This window comes from Coffea arabica, chromosome 5e (genome assembly GCF_036785885.1).
Source record: "Coffea arabica cultivar ET-39 chromosome 5e, Coffea Arabica ET-39 HiFi, whole genome shotgun sequence".
Lineage (NCBI taxonomy): Eukaryota > Viridiplantae > Streptophyta > Magnoliopsida > Gentianales > Rubiaceae > Coffea > Coffea arabica.
In genome coordinates, this window is record NC_092318.1 from 35,053,836 (window position 1) to 35,072,011 (window position 18,176).

Sequence of the window (18,176 nt, forward strand, 5' to 3'; positions counted from 1 at the left end):
AAGCATGAAGGTTTAATTCTATTGAGATAAAATATAGGGCATTTTTTAAATATAAAGAGTTAATAATTCAAAGTTTATTTGAATTTTTACAAGTTACAAGAGTATTATTTTCTTTATAGAGTGCATTGAGTTAATTTAAGGAGTTTTTTTAAAAATAAAATCATTATTATTATTTAGAGAACCAGACGAAATACAAAAGGAAGAAGACATGAACCAAAACATCTATCAATAATGACAAATCTTAAGACCTGAAAGTCATTTTTAACTACAGAGACACCGCCTACGAACAAAAGGAACACCTTGCAAGTCCATTCTTAATGCCACTCTTGTTGAAACCGACAATGCAGAGTGAGAGTCGAAAATACAGAAAGATGAAGCAGTTGCACCCACTTTAGACAGAGCATCCGCCACTTGATTTCCTTCCTGAAAACAATGTGTTACTTTGGAAACAAATCCCATGAATCCCTTAATCTGTTCCATCTCCTCCAAGATTGTCTAAGGGCAAACCGCTTTCTTCAGCAAAATTCGCACCAACAAAAGAGAGTCAACCTCTACATGCAGCCTATCAAACCTATAACTTAAACATTGTTGTAGTCCAACAAGTAAGGCTTTAGTTTCAGCCTGAACACTTGACATCTCCCCAAAAAGAGCCGCAAAAACAAAAACCATACCACCATTATCATCACAAAGGATCCCGCCACCCCCACTTGTTCCTGGGTTGCCCACAAAGCATCCATCCGTATTTATCTTAACCTCCCCCACCAACGGCTTCACCTAGGAAATCAACTGAAACGAGTACTGAGAGCTTAACAAATGAACCCCATCATGGAATTCCTGCCAAGAACGCATCTTCGACAACCTATTGGGGAACCTTAAATCGAAAATGGTCTTTAGTTCCTGAAAATCTAGATACAACTTCCTTGAAAATGTGACTCATACCCTTCAAACACCTTCCTATTCCTTGCCTTCCAAATTTGCCAACAAATCAGAGTTGGCAAAATCTCATAGACAAAAGCCAAAAACCCATTGGAGCTATGGCAAAACCACCAAGCCGCCAGCTTTGACCTCACTCCCCTTCCCAAATAGGTAATACCAACCACCAAACCAAAAAACTGCCACAATTGTAATGCAAAATCGCCTTCCGAGAACACATGATCCAGCGTCTCTGCTTGCAACTGAGCACAACAGAAACATTTTGATGGTCCTTGGACACCAAACTTCATGACGAAAGATGCAATTGGAAGTCGATTCTTCAAAAGGCGTAGCATGAAAAAAGAGATCTTGACAGGCAAATAGGAATGCCATATTTTCGAGAAAACAAAAGAGGATGAGGAAGCAGATCATAACTCTTGGAAACCTGCAACAAAAGAAAAACACCTGATTGGGATGTCTTCCAAATTATTCGATCGGACTGATATGATGAAGAGGGATCTTTCCTCAAAATTTTTGCTACTACTGGAGAAGGAACCCATTGCAACAAAAGCTGTTGATTCCACCGACCAGAAGACACAAAATCTTGCACCTGGTGATTCAATAGATTCTCTAGCCTTTGGCATAATGGCCCCGAGCCCAACCAATTCTTGAACCAGAAATTACTAACCCCAGATCCCAACAAGCTAATCATATTCTGCTCTACCTGCTTTTGAGTCGCTAACATTCTCCTCCAAATGTGCGAGTCTCCTTGGAACACATCTACCATACAAGGATACGCCTGGGGGCAATATTTTGCTGCCATAAACCTTGTCCAAAACGAGTCCCCCTGACGAAACTACCATCACAACTTCATCGAAAATGCAACATAAACATCTTCCATATCTCGAAAGCCCACTCCCCCTCAATCCTGAGGCAAGCATAATTCCTTCCACCTCATCCAATGGTATCTCAAACCTCCTTCATGCACCTCCCAGAGGAAATTGGCAAATAGCTTCTAAATCTTATTCAATGCCCCCTTAGGAGGACAAGATGCTGCCAACATATGTAGCGGTAACGAGGAAAGAACATGTTTAATGAGAATAACCCTTCCACCAAACGACAAGAATCTGTTACTCCACAAAGATATCTTATTAATCTCCACTTGGACCATCACCGAAAAATAAACCCCCTTCCGCCTACCCGGGAAGAGCGAACAACCCAAATATTGCACTGGAATGACTTATGAGTAAACCCCGTGACTTGCTGCACATGCCTTCTATGAATCACTGATGCTTTATCATGAATCAGGAAACAACTCTTCTATTTTTATTTTGTCCAAATCGATGGCTTGAAAACCAAAAAAAAAAAAAAAAGAAATGCTGAAAGTTATATATGAACTTGTTTGTGATGTTTTCAAGTTGATACAAAAAGTTATTTTCATCGTTACAAAATATTTCAAGTTATCTTTACAAATATTGTAAATTATTTATAATTTTAAATATCTTAATAGTTCTTGTCCAAACCAATGATATAAAAAAAAATTATTAAAGAGGTCTTTCCACCCTTTATCAACTTTAAAATTTCAATTAAAGAACCAAATTGACAATTTTACAAAAATTAAGAAATAAAATCAATGTATTATGGCAATTAAGCATCCACAAGAAAAGGGTAAATCTAGGATGAGATTATATTCTCTTATATTATGAAATTAATAAAGTGATAAGTGTGAATGTTAATTCATTTCCCCAAGATATCTATTGAAATATTCATTCCCCTACAAGGTTCATTGGTACATTGATAAATCTTCTTGTTGTTTGTTAGTTTATTATCGATCTACTTAATTCACGTACTTGAAATACTAAATTCATGTATCTATATTAATGTTGGTACATGTACTTTTGGCCTTGTATCACCTATTCATGATGCTTATGTATAACCTTGAGAACTCTGAATTATCTAGTTAACAAAAGCATAAATTTCTCTCTACTTGTCACCTAGTTTTATAATTTTTCTATATTATTCTAGTAGTTTATAATTCAGTATACAACCACTACAAACCATTGCCAACCAAATATAGATTAGCATTAGTTTTACAACATTTCTTCCAAAATGACCTTCTTTTAAGATTATAGTTTGACCTTTGAAGTGGATTGTAAAAGTATTAAAAAAAAACCCAAAGTAGAGGAGGCAAGTGAGATTTTATAAAGTTCTGAGGTGTCAAGTGATACTGTTAGAAATCTCATGGGAAGTTTCTGAAATTATTTCTTAGCCATCTCCTCCCTCGACTCTGATTCTGATTTTGATTTTTCTTTCCTCCCTCTGGTTTCCAAATTTCACCACCACCCCTGTATATGATATGAAAGCCTCCTCGTCTTCTTTGCCCTTTTATTTTTCCTTCTCCTTCTCTTGAATCTCTGCAACCCACTTGCTGTTTAGTGAAGAAGAGGCCTTCAAAGAGAGAATTTTGAGTTAAAGATTGATTTGTGCAATTTCTCATACATAGGATACGGGTAAGATTTTTTTTTTTTTTTTTTGTTTATACCATAGAAGTATCTGAAAATCATGGTGAAAGCCTCCGTTCTTCGATATCTGATGAGTCAATATGGTTGACTCAGTAGACTCGGCCCGAATCTTCCGAATCTTAATGAGCTTCCACCGGATCTACCGTCTCCGTGATATCGCGGGACGGAAGCTGAAGTTCCGGTGACGACTTGGCCACAGTCTTTGAACCATGGTCTGCTATAGTATCAAGTTACTAGGTTCAGAAATTTGGGGAAATTTAATCTTTTTCCACTTTCATATGCATCTGATTGGGTTTACGTCAAGTTTTAAGTGACTGGCTGTTGGGTTTAGCTATAGCAGGAATACATAATCAGGCTATTCAATAGTCAATACTAGACTGGAGCTTTGTTCAATCTTATGCTCATGAAAATTTAATCCAGGCTTGAACATGCTGTGTAGACTGATTAGGCTTGTGGACACCCTAGAGTTATTATCACATGAATTTTGCTTGTGAGTTTCAAATGGCAAAGCTCTTTTTTTTTTTTTTTTTGTGTTTAACCACTTAGGGAACAAATTCTCTCTTACTTTACCTGTTTGGCTAGCAGATTATTGTTCAGTGCTAGCTTTAATGAGATAATTTATGTTACCTGTTTTGTTTAACCTCTTAGGGAACAAATTCTTTCTTGCTTTTCCTGTTTGGCTAGCAGATTATTGTTGAGTGCTAGCTTTTATTGAGATAATTTATGTTAGTGACCTGCCAAGATATGGCCGCACTTAGTTACTGATTAATCTGGATACTGTACAGCTTTGCTCAACCAGGAAGAAATGAATATTGTTGAGTGCTAGCTTTAATGAGACAATTTATGTTAGTGACCTGCCAAGTTATCGCCCCATTTAGTTACTTTGATTAATCTGGATACTGGACAGCTTGCTCAAGCAGGAAGGAATGAGTGCTTACAAGGCTTTTAAAGCATGTGTGCCAATTGAATGGAGTGATAAGCTGTATATAACCCTTGTTAGGGGTATGCCTGGAACCAGGGAGCTCCATAGGCGGACATTAGAGGCGCTGCACCTCCGCAAATGCAACCGCACGGTTGTGCGGAAAAATACTCCTACAGTTCGTGGAATGCTTCAGCAGGTTCTCAAATTAGCTTTTGCTTCAACCACATGTTTATTTTATATGGTCGAATTCCTCTCGTTGTTTGGCAACTGATAGTTGTTGAATAAGATTGAAACATAGAATTACATGGTATTTTTGGCATAACAGGTGAAAAGATTGGTTGCGATTGAGACGAAGGAAATGTACGAGGCTCGGAAACAAAGAGAGGCTAATCAGAGAGCTCTGCGCCCACCATTCGTTATCAGTCATCATCCTGCTCCAAAGACTGATTCCTCTCAGTAATCTTAAGAGATTCTTCGAGGCATGCTTGTTTTCATTTTTTCTGCTCTAATCGCTCTCTCTCTCTCTCTCTCTCTCTCTCTCTCTCAGTAATCTTAAGAGATTCTTCAAGGCATGCTTGTTTTCATTTTTTCTGCTTTAACCTCTCTCTCTCTCTCTCTCTCTGTGTACATGTGAACTACTCAGACACAGAAGCACGCATTTGAAGGTTATGATCTCTGTTCTGTAGGTACCTAGCACAGTTATTGTCTGAAATTTCCCAAGGCACTGATTGTGATTCAGATCTTTTGATGAACAGAAGTTTCATTTGTAGCTGAGCTTGTGTTAAAGCTGTAATGTCCTGGAAGATGAATAGAATTTGAGTTGTTGCAGATTTGGATTCAGGGAGCGTAGATTGCCGAGACTTAGGCGGTTAATGCTTTTTCATCAGAGGTTTTTCCTTTTGGAATGAGATTAGTTAATGGATTAATGGATTTTTGCACTCCTGTTTGTAGAAATACGTTCATGTTATATTTTAGTTCATTGCTTGATGCATCAACATATAAACAAATCCCTGCCATGAACTTTTACAGTTGTCTAGTTGCTAATGGTCCAGTAATCTTTTTGATAGGTTTCTGGTTACTTGGCCTTTCCATAAGCTGGTGAAAGGGCTTCTTAAGTTAATGCTTGATCAAATTTCTGAGATCGCTCCAATGCCTAGGGATTGTTGACCAGTGGTAAAAGATTACAGAATACCTACCATGGACTGAAGGACACCTTTTTGTATTTGGGTCGATCTCGCTCAATACAAGGATATTGTAGGAACCCTTTGTATAGAAAAATTTTATTCATCTTCAAATGAAATTGGAGGAAAATTCTAGGATATTGAATACCAAATTTGCGCACAAGGATTTATCACACTTATTCTTTGCCATTTGGTTTTGTTCTGAGTCTACAAAAGAAAACCAGATTCTTTGGCTCCTCTACTGTACATGATCTCTAGCTTGAAGCAGTTAATGGAGGATAAAAAAACGTGGCTACTATTCTGTTCTAATGCATGCAATTTAGCAGAAACTCCAAACAAGAGGTGCAGTATTATAAGTGCAGGCTTCTGTCTGCTTATAATTTTCCCTTCCATCTCTAAATTGGTCCTTAATATCTGGCACACCTACTAATGCTCCCAGCAAGAACATTAGGATTCGATTCCTGGCGTCCACACCAGCTATTGCAGCCTTGGATGCATCCTATAAATCCCTTACCATTCCTGTAAGACTCCATAGATGCTCCTCTGTGATGCACCCTGTGAGGGCATCTTGAACCGTAGCCAACCAGGCAGCTGGTGGCCATTGGACTAGAGCCCAAGACAGAATCAACCTGTGATCTTGCAGACCCACAAATAGTCCATGGCAGTTGAACTTTTCATTGGCAGCTCAGAGATGATCAGTATAGGACATAAGCAAAAATGTTGCAGACGAGATGTATGTTCTACATGCTTCTCTTTCATTCCAAACTGATTAAAAGAAATGTGTTGATAAATTGTAGGGAAACCATTTTAATCAGGGAAAAGTATTTTCACTTTTGTCGAAGTCTTCTTATTTAGCTGTTGAATTTAGTGTTTCATAATTCATATCATAGTCACCATTAAGTGTCATTTATAACAAGAAGGAGGGGGAAATTTTCTTATTTTCCCCAAAGATCACTAGTTCAAAATTCCTTTTCTCGTTATCGCTTTTTGAATCTCACCCTTCCCTATTGGAAATTATTTTTTTTAAAATGTCTAAATTCCCTCTCTTAAATGTTACCCCCCCCCCCTATTGAAAATAATTTTTTTTTTTTAAATGTCTAAATTTCCCTTTCCCGTATCGTTTCTTAGATCTCACCCTCCCCTGTTAAAACTATTTTTTTTAAATGCCTATTTGACACCTTAATACTATAGAAGCTTATTTTAAATTTTTATTTCAGGTACCAAAGTAAGGTACGGGTACCGACTTTCGGAGAATTCGATTGGTAGGAAACCAAAAAAAACTCTTGTTGTTTTACTATGGACCAGTAGTTCCATTTCTGAATTGCTAATAGGAATTATCTATGGAGGCCTTTCAAAATAAAAAGCTCTACATAATCTAACAGGTAAAAACTCTTGTACATATTAAATTGTTTAGATGATCCTACCAGTCCCTTTAGAATCCATTTACAACATATTAGCGCTCTTCACCCTTCTCAAATCTGCAAAGCAATCCTTGTTAAATGATAATTGTATTTGTATCATGTGATTTATCCCCACAGTATTGTTGAATTAGATGAAATATGATAAATAAACCTATGCTACAGGCAAAAAAGATATTATTCTTGTACATATTGTCAATAACATTCTAATCCTTGCAGCAAAATTTCTCTAATAAAACCCTAGATTGCAAGAACCCTCAAATTTCCAACGACTTAAAAGGACCATCAAAACCGAGAAAGGCAAAACATGAAAATGAACAAGACAACATGACCTGCGAAAAGTCGTCATAACCTGCTTAGATTTGAAATCATAAATATAATCCTAAAACTAATTGGTGATAGATTACATCAACTTCTTGATATTATGAGTGGAGGATCAGAAAAATTAAATAGAAAGAATACTCAAATGAAGAGAAACTTGAAATCCTAAACAGAATTTTCTTTTCTCCAAAACTTTCGTAAACAACTTAGATCATCTTCATTCTACTTGTATCAACACCCAAGATCGTATCAATCAGATAAAAATGCTCTTGCAACCTTCTCAACCTTTGCACAGTGAAAATCGAAATTGGCCCTCATATCTCTGGGTTAACAAATGCAAAGTAGGGTGCCAAATTCTATCTTAGCCCACTATAGTCAAATCTAATAACGTAATATCCCCGCTGCTCATTCCTCCTCTGTGCTCTTTTCCACCAGAAACCTGAAATATACAAAGTGATCTTGCAACACGTGCGCCTCCACTTCTAACAAGAAATTCATTCTGAGTAAAAAATTGAAATTAATTTACATTTAGTTCATTTGTCAGAACTGTTTCTAGATTAAGGGGGAAAAACTCTAAAAGCTCGTATGATTTCTGTTTGGTTATCCGCAATATTCATGAATCTCATAGGAGATCTTAGCAACCGATTGAGAAAAAATAACAGGTATGAATTAGCAACTTTCCCCAAAGATGTTCGTCAACAACATTGTCAATAACTCTTTTGACACTGGCACAGAGTGAGGATTCTATACAAATATTACTCTATTGCTCATCATAAAGTACTCGTCAAGTAAAAAGACTCGCCTACACCCAAAGTGGACCACTATTCTAGTACTACTACAGCTTTAGTAAATCAAACTTGAAATCTTTTTTGGATACATGCCCTAAAATTCAATTTAAGCATGGAATTTGGGGTAAATTAACAAATAACTGCAATACAGTGAAAACTTAACATAGCAGGTAGAGATAAATGCTATATTCAGCAAAACTAAAAGTTAAAAGCTATAGAAAACAAGCCAACATCGGAAACAGCAGATTATACAACATTTGAACACAAAACCTAATGAAAAGACAGGAGGAAGACAATATACTTTATCAGCAGGAAAAGGATCTCAAATTCAGAAGCTTCAGAAATATCTCTATATAATTCTGCTGTCATTTACCAGATCCCTACCTACAACATGTCCAGACCTTATAAAGGGAAAATGGCATTTGTTCAGAACATATGAAAGGGATCAAATAGTACCTAATTTCTATGTGGTTTAAAAAAACTGACAACAAATCATATAACAGTATTTATCTTTCCACATATTATCTTTGGAATAGTTGAAAAAACAGGGACAGTATTTACCTTTCCACATATCATCTTTGGAATAGTTGAAAAAACAGGGACTTTGTTCATTTGATTTTCTTTTCCGTTTATTGTTCTAGTCCAATGAGATTTAAAAGATAGAAGCTGACAAAGTTCTGCTACAAAAATTTCTATTTTGACAAGAAAAGGAATCCAACTGAAAAAAATGATGGAATAAACTAAACTTCTTAAGTAAGAATAAGGCATGGAAATTAGAAGGCAAATCGAACTCCACACTTTACAACATATTCATAATCACCACTTCACCAAACTGCATGCAACAAGCCATTTTGTTCCATGAACCATCTCATAACCTAAAACTTTCCTGAAACTAAAACCTAAAAGCAAAATTCCAAGCCCTTCTCATACAAAGCATCTCCAAATAGCAACTTTAAATTTGGCATACATACTTTCCATTCAACATACATACTGGATGGTCCAAAGCCTCAACAAGAATATATAAAGCCATTTTCATTGAACACCAATGCTTGAATCAACATAAAGCAATGCAAAAATAACAGTAAATTACAATCATTACTAAGAAAAAAACTCAAAGTGAAAAAAAAATAAAGGGATTGAGGAGCCAGAAAGCATTAACAGATAGTACGTACTATGTTTACATTAGAGGCAGAATGCCACGTTGACGGAATACAACTTAAGAAAAGAACCAGGGGATTAAGATTCATCACCATGCAGAATTATGTAAAAATACCATAAAAACATTACGTCAAAGAAAAACCCTCAAACAATTGGAAACAAAAGGTACAACAGCAATTTAGACAATTTCAATGTCACGAGAGTAGCTACAGAAAAGGGCACAAAACATTATGTGCATCTAGGAAAGACAAAAGAATAGATTGAGTACAGTATTCTTTGGCTACCATCCATTTCCTTTTCTCCTTCCAAAATTACTTGAGATTAACATCATTTGGAAACTTTTACATGAACTCCTTGATAACTAAAAAAAACCCACAAGCAGCAAAAGATAAATCTGAAGAAATCTATAATAATGATGATAATAATAATGATAATGATAATCATAATAATAATGATAATACTAATAATAATAATAATAATAATGATAATAAAAGTAATAGTAATAATAAACAAGTTACAAAGGAAGAAAACATAGCTTTGATAGAGGATTATTTGAAAAGTTTTGCAAGAATAATAGTGTAGCACTAGTTGCGATATGATATTTGTGAGATGAAAAGGTGGTTGGGAAATAAAAAGGTGATTGGAATACTTGTTTATAATGCAATTTTTTTGCAAATAATCATCAATCCAAACATGTCTTCTTTTAAAGAAAAAAGGAATCAGGGAGGGGGAAAGCAAAACAAAAAACAAAAAACAGAAAACGAAAAAGAAAGAAAGAAAAGACAACTTTTCACTGAAGCAAACCCAAATTGGCTAACAAAAGGTTGACAAACAATTTGAGAAAGAAAGAAAAATAGAAAAAATGCACTCTTAAAATAACAAAGATTAAATGAAGTCGAAAAACTAAAGGAACAGGATGGGGGGAAAAACCCAAATATTACCATATGTTGAATAGTAGAAGCTAGGGAAAATGAATGCTCAATATGTGTCCTTACCCAATTTAGCGTCCCAGTAGTTATAGTTCAGAGTTGATAAGCTCTTCAACAGAGTTTGTATACTTGGAAATAAGATCCCTGAAATCAGACAAATCAAAGATGAAGCTGGTAAAAAGAGAGCCAAAGGCAATAAGAACAAATATAAGGTACGTATATATTGATAACTGAATGATGGAGATATCAGAATCTAGGCACCTTCGCTGATTCAATAACTGTTCAGTTTCCTCTAGTTTATGCTTTTGTCCCTCGACTGTCTGTCAATATTGGTACATCCTGGGCTCAGCTTTCCACATAACAAATAAAATCCAAAAGGATGCAAAATCTAAACAGAGTATAAAAATCCCCAGTGGCAGGACTTAAAAGAATGCCAAAATCGTAGAACAACACATTTAAACTCCACTTTTATCTATTTAGTTATCTTGAGGAGGAGGAGGAGGAGGAGGAGGAAGGGGGGTGGTGTTGAGACTCAGTGAGTATGCCAAAATCATAGAACAACACATCTAAACTCCACTTTTATCTATTTAGTTATCTTGAGAGTGTGTGTGTGTTGTGGGGGGGGGGGGGGGGGGGGGGGGGGGTTGAGACTGAGCAAGTGTGCAAAATAAGTCTTCATGTAGCATTACAACAACAATCTAAAGAATCTGCAGAAAACTTACCATGGATCTGGAGTTGATTGAACCCGAAATTGAGTTTAGCAGCTGTTGACACTTGTCAAATTGGCTGTTCAATTCGGTAACCTTTAGAAGAAGATGGTGAAGAAGAAGAAGAATGTACACAGAAAGCGTCATCATTTATGGTTATAGAATAAAAGAAGGTGGTATTAGTCTGAGGAAATTCATTATATGGATTAATTTTGATAGAATCACTCACTAGTGCATCTGAATGCTGATCTCGAGTTCCATTCTCTATAGCATCTGCTAAGTTTTCCACTAGCTGTAAACATACAAATCAAAAGAAAAGCTTATTAGAAAAAGCGAGGAGAGCTGGGGAACCAACTATTGCTATTTTGCCAAAAGTAAATTCTGGGTTTCTGACAGAAAACCTACGTGTAGAAGATGGAAATGAGATGCAAGTGACTGGTGCTGCTGCTGCTGCTGGGAAAAACAATGTTGCTGCTGCTGTTGTTGCTGCTGATACAGCGGTGGCTGTTGTTGGAGGAAGAGGTGGTGTTGATCCTGAGTGGAGGAGGGAGTAGAAGGGTTGCTGCTGCTGCTGAGAGTCTGGACGTTTGAGATCATTGACCAATTTCCTCCGTAGTGATCCATTGACAATCCTCAGCCCACAGCCCTCAATGTGCTTGCTAAAATGCCTACAAAAGGTGTATATATTATGAGTACTTCCAAGCCGAGAGGGGACCCTGGGCTATTGTGTTGCTGCTGTATTATTATTGACATCAATGCAATTATGACTATAATCTTGGAAGACAATGTTTGTATTTTTCACATTAACACTGAATGCTTTGCCTTCCCTAATACAAACATGTTGTACCCTTCCTAGTTGGAGCCCTGAACAAAAAAAAGATGATTCACAGAAATATTCAACACCATGTACCTCTTAAGTTAATGAAAGATTCCTTTTATCCTCCATCTTCCCCCCCCCCCCAACCCAAGCCACCACCCTGCCCCTCTTCCCCAACACTTAGAAATGATGCTACAATTTTCAACAAGAGGCCAAAGATCACATATATTGCCCATATAACAACATTTACCATCATCACATTACAATAACTATATATGTGTAGCAGATTCAATTAAAACTAAGAGTCTGTTTGATAACATAAAAAAGTGCTGAATCTGAATTTTTTCAGACATTCAGATGTTTTGAGTGTTTGATAAATGAAAATCTATTTGCTGAACTTGTTAAGCAGTGCTGAATCTGTGTGTATTTTTTTCAGCACAAGAATCCTAACTGAATGCTTAATTCTGATAAGAATCAATAGAATTACTTCAACTACCTTATCTTATCTACCAAATCTATCCTTGTTTGTTAATTATGTTCAAAATTCTTATCTAATTAAACAACATAATATTCTCTATCTAACGATTTTTAGTTTCTCTTTTCTCCCTTTTTAATGACTTTCATATCTTCTCCATACTCCTAATATAATATATTTCATCTGTTATATTAATTTGATTTAAAAATAAATATTGTCATTTTCATACCTAACAATTTTAAACTAATTAAATCATAGATTCTATTTCTTTTTTGAATGAAAGGATATAAGGGCAAAATTGTCAAATTAAACTTATTAAGCATTCAGCTATAAATATTTATCAAACAGCATAAATAGGTTTAGCATTAAAATTCAGACATTCATATATTTTTTTCAGTGCTTAAAATTCAGCAAATTAATTGTTTCAGTATTCAGATTTCAGAATTCAGACTTCAGAATTCAGATTCAGTTCTATCAAACGGAACCTAAGAATGGTAGCATCATTTCTAGTGTTTACTGAAAAATTAGTCCAAAAATACAAGTGTTTTAACATCAAAATGTAATAAGATCAAAGTCCATCAAATTCCTGCTTGTTAACAATAATAATGGTAAAGCACGTTGGGAGATTCTAAGCACTAACTTAGATCTGAAACTTTTTGATAGAACAATTTGGAGGGATATTTCTACATTACTAGCACAACAATTTGATCCAATTATTTGCCTCATTGTTTTGACTAACTACCAAAACTAGTAAAAGAAACAGAATCCTGGTTGGGATATTAATACTATTACTTGTTAAGGCTTGCAACGAGACAGAATGCTACTGCTGCTGTGCTACCCGCACCCTCCTCCCCCTTCACCACCACCCCGCAACCCCACTCCCTCCCCTTCCCCTCTATCCTCCATCTCCCCCTTCCCCCGCCACCCATCCCTTTTCTCCACCACCTCCCACAGCCCCCTCCCCCTCTACCCTCCCCCCATCTTCTCCCCATTCAGCCCAACCCACCCGCTGCCACCCTCACCTCCCCCCAAACCCCAGGCAGCCCCTCTCCCCAGCTTCTCCCCCTTCAGCACAACCCACCCGCTGCCATCCTCACCTCCCCCAAAACCCCCAGGCAGCCCCTCTCCTTCTCCCCTTTCCCTCCCACACTCAATTCACAAACCCAGAAATTTAAAGAAGCCCACAGACAACCATATTCAAAGACTTGAATTCACGGACCCCGATAATCACAAACTCCACAAAAACTTGAATTGATAGAAACCCAGAAATTTTACCGACAACCATATTATGCATTCTTAACAACAAAATAATTCCACGAAACAACAAAGATTCACACAAAATCCTCCCATTCAAAACTTAAGTTAAAACTTACAACCAAGAAAAACGAAGCCATAAAAAAATAACCAAAAAAAATTCAAGCACTCAAATCAGCATAATCCTGTAATCAACAAAAAAGAAAATAAGAATAAGGAACTTCACACTGCTTTGTGGCCAAGAAATGTAGCGATATAATGGCGGTGACGCTGGTGGCAGATTCTGGCGAAGTTGAAAATCCACTCCTATCCTATTCTCCTCTGTTCCTTTTTCCTGATCGGGATTTGTTCTTGGTTTTCCAAACTGAAATCTTCAATAAAATGTTCTATCAGTTCTTGGAAGCCTTCTCGTCCAGCTGACGAAGGGAAAAAAAATGATGAAAGGGGTTCTGAGTTTAGTTTTTGATATTAAAAAAAATGATGAAAGGGGTTCTGAGTTTAGTTTCTGACATTTGCACTGACCTCCCTTGTGGTTTGAAACATTACACCGACCTCCCCTGAGGTTACTAATCCTTTGCAAATTCAGTCCAAACGATTAAAATATTATTTTAGGGAGTAAAATTAGAATTTTGTACCAAATTTGTCCTTTGTACTACATGTCCAATGAATGACAAAGTATTACAAATCAATTAACAATTAATAAACTTTAAGGAGTATAGTTTATAGGCAAATACGCATTACCTATTTAAAATACCGGTTCTTTATGGGTATTTTATTTTCAAACATTTAATTTAATACAAATATTTACGCTCAAATACAGATTTGTATGTACTTTCAAATATTTAATTTTTGTTAAATGCAAAAACTACCAATCTCTCTTCCGTAAAAATATTAACATAACACTTTTTTAATTTTAGTTGCAAACATTTATGTATTTAACATAAATTAAATGATTCAGAATAAAATGCCCATAAAGAGCCAATACTTTACTCATGTAATGGATGAAATCCATAAAGAATTAATACTTTATGGACCATTTCTTCTTTTTAAAAAAAATATTTAATTTATATTAAATAAATAATCTACCGATTTCCTTTTTGCAAAAATATTACTGTAATACGTTTAGAATTTTACTTACAAACATTGATATATTTATCATAAATTAAATGTTTGAAAGTAAAATACCTGTAAAGAACCAGTACTTTAAATGAGTAATGCGTGTTTGCCCATAAAGAACCGGTAACTATTTAAAGTACCGATTTTTTACGGGAATTTTACTTTAAAATATTTAATTTAATACAAATATTTACGCTCAAATACAGATTTGTATTTACTTTCAAATATTTAATTTTTTTTAAATACAAAATCTACCAATCTCTCTTCCGTAAAAATAATAATATAACACTTTTTCAATTTTAGTTACAAACATTTATGTATTTAATATAAATTAAATGATTCAGAATAAAATGCACATAAAGAGCGAATACTTTACTCATGTAATGGATGAAAGTCATAAAAAATTAATACTTTATGGGCCATTTTTTTTTAAAATATTTAATTTATATTAAATAAATAACCTACCGATTTCCTTTTTACAAGAATATTACTGTAACACTTTTTGAATTTTATTTACAAACATTGATATATTTATCATAAATCAAATGTTTGAAAGCAAAATATCCGTAGAGAGCCAGTACTTTAAATGAGTAATGCATGTTTGCCCATAAATTATACTCCTTAAAGTTTATTAATTGTTAATTGATTTATAGTACTTTGTCATTCATTGGACATGTAGCACAAAGGGCAAATCTGGTACAAAATTCTAATTTCACTCTCTAAAATAATATTTTAATAGTTGGACTAAATTTGCAAAAGATTAGCAACCTTAGGGGAGGTCAGTGTAATTTTTCAAACTACAGGAGAAATCAGTGCAAATATCAGAAACCTCAGGGGAGGTATCTGCAATTATCCCTTTTTGATATTAAATTGCGCAAAAACTAAAAGAGTTGAAGGTGCTGAAATTAAAGGATAATATCAGAAACCTCCCCTGAGGTTTCAAATAATTTCACTAGCCTCCCTAAATTTTGTAAATTGCAGAAACCTCCCTTAGGTTAAGATTTTGATAACAAAATTAGTCTTAATAAGAAAAAGTAACATTAAAAAAGTACTTTAAAGGGAGAGATGAAAGTTTTATTTCACAAATATTCCTTATGTATGTATATAAGTTGTATTAGTAAAAAAATAAAAATAAATAAATATTAGAATTAATTAATTACATACATACATTTTACTAGTCAAAAAGTTCACATTTAATACATTAGACAATGCTAATAAATAACAAAACTACATTAATCATCACAAGATTCAGCAAAACAAATTAATCATCTTTTTTAACATGAGATTTAATATGATTCTTGTGATTGTTAACATCAAAAGAATTTCAAATTTTGCCTTTCTTTTCCCTCTTTTCTCCTTTACTTCCATGAAATTACTTTACAACTACCACAATTTTAAGAGTTTTAAACAAAATCTCTTCATGAACAACCTTCTTTTTGCCCTCTGTTTTTTTCTTCTACCAAAACCCTTCTTCTCTCATTGTGTACAACTGATTTCTAATCATTGTTAAGTTTTATCAATCACCAAATAGCGTCATTTGGTACATCAATTGGCATTATTTCATATTTGCAAGTCACTGTTCATTATTAAAAAAATTTCCAACAATTATTTCTATTAATGAATTACTAATAATTAATTAGTACACTAATTACTCAATCATTAGATATTAGTTTCTAATAAGACATAATATCTTAGAGTATATGAGTAATTTCTCCCCATGTGATGTAAGTAACTGGATCCACAATTTTACTAAGGAAAGTAAGTATAACTTTACAAACCTCAAGGGATGCAAGCAAAATTGTCAAAAACCTGAGGAGAGGTTTCTAAAATTATCCCGAGATTAAAAGTTTGAAGTACATTTCTTGTTTAATGAGGCTACATCCTGCAATTAGGCAATCAACTGTTTCCAAAAGAACATTTGGGGGGGTAAATAATATTTGGTACCCCTAAATTTTAAAAATCTCGCCTACCTCCCTTATTTTTAACTTTTTATAACTTTATCAACCCATTTTAAAAGATATGATTTAAAAATTCATTTTGGGATAGATAAAACATTTCTATTCCAAAATTACCCTTTTTTCGTGGACCTTTAGTTTTCATAACAAACCAAATTAAATCCTTAAGGATTACAACATATTAATGATGGTGAAAGATCTTTTATAATTTTTGAAATCATCAGTCCAAACAAAAAAATGTAAAAGAAAAATTTGTTATAATTAGGGAAAATAACATTTTGTGCTTTGAAAATACCTCAAATAAGTTTCTAACTATATTGTTAATAATTTTTCTTTCTCTTGTTTTCAAGCCATCGATTTGGACAAAAAAGTTGGATCATTAAAAAATTCTAAATAATTTATAAAATCCTAAATTCATCCAAAAATACTTTGTGCTAAAGAAAGTTACTTTAATGTTTTTGAAAATACCTCAAATGAATTTGTAAACATAATTTTAGACATTGTTTTGTTTCTGATATTCAAGTCATTGGTCTATATAAAAAATTAGAAAGTTCAAAATTTTAAAATTTATAAAACTCCTCAAATTAAAAAAAAAACATTTTATAGTGAATGAATTTTTTTTTCTAAAGCACCCGCTAGTATAATCGATTCTATTATAACTAAGCTTTCACACCATTTGCCTTTATTTTCAAGCTTTTAGTAGTATATGTTCACTTTTGGAAAAATAGTAGGATAACACAAGGGCAATTTTGGCATGAAAATATTTTCTCTCTCCAAATATGAGTTTCTTATAATATTTTTTTGAAATGGGTTGATAATGTTACAAAAAAAAAAGGGAGGTAGGTGAGATTTCTCAAAGTTCAAGGGTACCAAGTGACATTCCTACAAACCTTAGGGGAGGTTTCTGAAATTATCCCTTACTTTTATCTAGTAAAAAATGTGTAAACTTTTCCATCTTGTATAAATTTCTCATGAATAGAATGGTAAAATTTAAAGTCTTGCAAAATTGAGTGTAACTAACTCTCTGTCCGGCTCTAGAGTCATAAAAATGATAGTTAGAAGAAGAGAGAAATGGTACGTTAGCTAGTACAAGGATAAGACTTGGGTTAAACTCGTCTAATTTAAATACCTTCGGATCTCTTCTGCTTCATTAGAATCAACTCCCATTTACAAGATATTCATCGATCACAATTAGGAATTTCATGAATAGGTCTTGATTGATATAATTTAACCAAATCAGGGACGCTAAAGTGGTTCAATTTACCCCAATTCGTAAAGTTTGTTTTTGTTTACAATATCAGCCACCAAAGTTCTTGTTTTTCCATTAACTCTTTCTCATTATAGCATTTCTGTAGCATAGAAAAAAGTCTATAGTATAAGAATCAATTTTCAAAAGTAATTATACAAGGTGATGGTCCAAAATCTTTGCTCATGTGACTAGCAACTTTTTTCACAATCCAAAACGCGATGAATCAACTACCAGACATTCCCACTTACGGTTGTAAACGAATTGAGAATTTAACAAATATTTTAAAATTGACTTGTTGAATACTCGATTCAAGGTCAATTTTCAACGAACTCAAGTTCAATTAAGATTCATTTATAGTTTTGAATTGAATTCAAACTTGTAGATATTCAACTTGTTAAAACTTGATCTGATTCGAATAATTTTTAATTTTTAAAATATTTGTATATTTTATG

General features: G+C 34.2%; 3 protein-coding genes across 11 annotated transcripts; 1 reads left to right on the forward strand and 2 right to left on the reverse strand.

Annotated features, from left to right (window-relative positions):
- Window positions 1–261: 261 nt before the first annotated feature.
- LOC140006967 (uncharacterized) lies at window positions 262–1,735 on the reverse strand. Its single transcript, XM_072049644.1, has 4 exons — window positions 1,358–1,735; window positions 951–1,250; window positions 508–774; window positions 262–423 (listed from the first exon to the last, which is right to left on the reverse strand). Exons 1-4 carry the CDS (start codon window positions 1,733–1,735, stop codon window positions 262–264), a joined length of 1,107 nt encoding a protein of 368 aa, XP_071905745.1.
- Window positions 1,736–3,094: 1,359 nt separating this feature from the next.
- LOC113688536 (uncharacterized) lies at window positions 3,095–5,726 on the forward strand. 6 transcript variants are annotated; one of them, XM_072048494.1, is made up of 5 exons: window positions 3,104–3,422; window positions 4,342–4,552; window positions 4,682–4,835; window positions 5,000–5,021; window positions 5,112–5,392. In XM_072048494.1, exons 2-3 carry the CDS (start codon window positions 4,361–4,363, stop codon window positions 4,814–4,816), a joined length of 327 nt encoding a protein of 108 aa, XP_071904595.1. In that variant the 5' UTR covers window positions 3,104–3,422; window positions 4,342–4,360; the 3' UTR covers window positions 4,817–4,835; window positions 5,000–5,021; window positions 5,112–5,392. The 6 variants fall into 6 exon arrangements, 5 of the variants coding, with proteins under 5 accessions (XP_071904596.1, XP_071904597.1, XP_071904595.1 ...); XR_011814171.1 differs by lacking the exon at window positions 5,000–5,021 and adding an exon at window positions 5,424–5,726 and having other exon boundaries at window positions 3,114–3,422; window positions 5,043–5,245; XM_072048495.1 differs by lacking the exon at window positions 5,000–5,021 and having other exon boundaries at window positions 3,095–3,422; window positions 4,220–4,552; window positions 5,043–5,392.
- A 1,562-nt stretch (window positions 5,727–7,288) lies between these two features.
- On the reverse strand, window positions 7,289–13,866 carry LOC113688258 (mediator of RNA polymerase II transcription subunit 9-like). Of its 4 annotated transcripts, none has more exons than XM_027206031.2 (7): window positions 13,636–13,866; window positions 11,264–11,526; window positions 11,088–11,150; window positions 10,874–10,954; window positions 10,413–10,471; window positions 10,218–10,295; window positions 7,289–7,775 (listed from the first exon to the last, which is right to left on the reverse strand). In XM_027206031.2, exons 2-6 carry the CDS (start codon window positions 11,480–11,482, stop codon window positions 10,238–10,240), a joined length of 480 nt encoding a protein of 159 aa, XP_027061832.1. In that variant the 5' UTR covers window positions 11,483–11,526; window positions 13,636–13,866; the 3' UTR covers window positions 7,289–7,775; window positions 10,218–10,237. The 4 variants fall into 4 exon arrangements, with proteins under 4 accessions (XP_027061832.1, XP_027061833.1, XP_027061830.1 ...); XM_027206032.2 differs by having other exon boundaries at window positions 7,289–7,715; window positions 13,631–13,865; XM_027206029.2 differs by having other exon boundaries at window positions 13,631–13,865.
- Between the last annotated feature and the right edge of the window lie 4,310 nt (window positions 13,867–18,176).

Coding starts and splice junctions, on each gene's coding strand:
- LOC113688258 (XM_027206031.2), bottom strand. CDS start 11,482: ATGGATCACTACGGAGGAAATTGGTCAATGATCTCAAACGTCCAGACT. Junction 11,151..11,263: donor CTCATTTCCATCTTCTACAC/GTAGGTTTTCTG, acceptor GTATGTTTACAG/CTAGTGGAAAACTTAGCAGA. Junction 10,296..10,412: donor CAGTTATTGAATCAGCGAAG/GTGCCTAGATTC, acceptor GTCTGATTTCAG/GGATCTTATTTCCAAGTATA.
- LOC140006967 (XM_072049644.1), bottom strand. CDS start 1,735: ATGGCAGCAAAATATTGCCCCCAGGCGTATCCTTGTATGGTAGATGTG. Junction 1,251..1,357: donor GTGTTTTTCTTTTGTTGCAG/GTTTCCAAGAGT, acceptor CGCCTTTTGAAG/AATCGACTTCCAATTGCATC. Junction 775..950: donor GGAAGGCAAGGAATAGGAAG/GTGTTTGAAGGG, acceptor TTGATTTCCTAG/GTGAAGCCGTTGGTGGGGGA.
- LOC113688536 (XM_072048495.1), top strand. CDS start 4,361: ATGAGTGCTTACAAGGCTTTTAAAGCATGTGTGCCAATTGAATGGAGT. Junction 4,553..4,681: donor TTCGTGGAATGCTTCAGCAG/GTTCTCAAATTA, acceptor TTGGCATAACAG/GTGAAAAGATTGGTTGCGAT.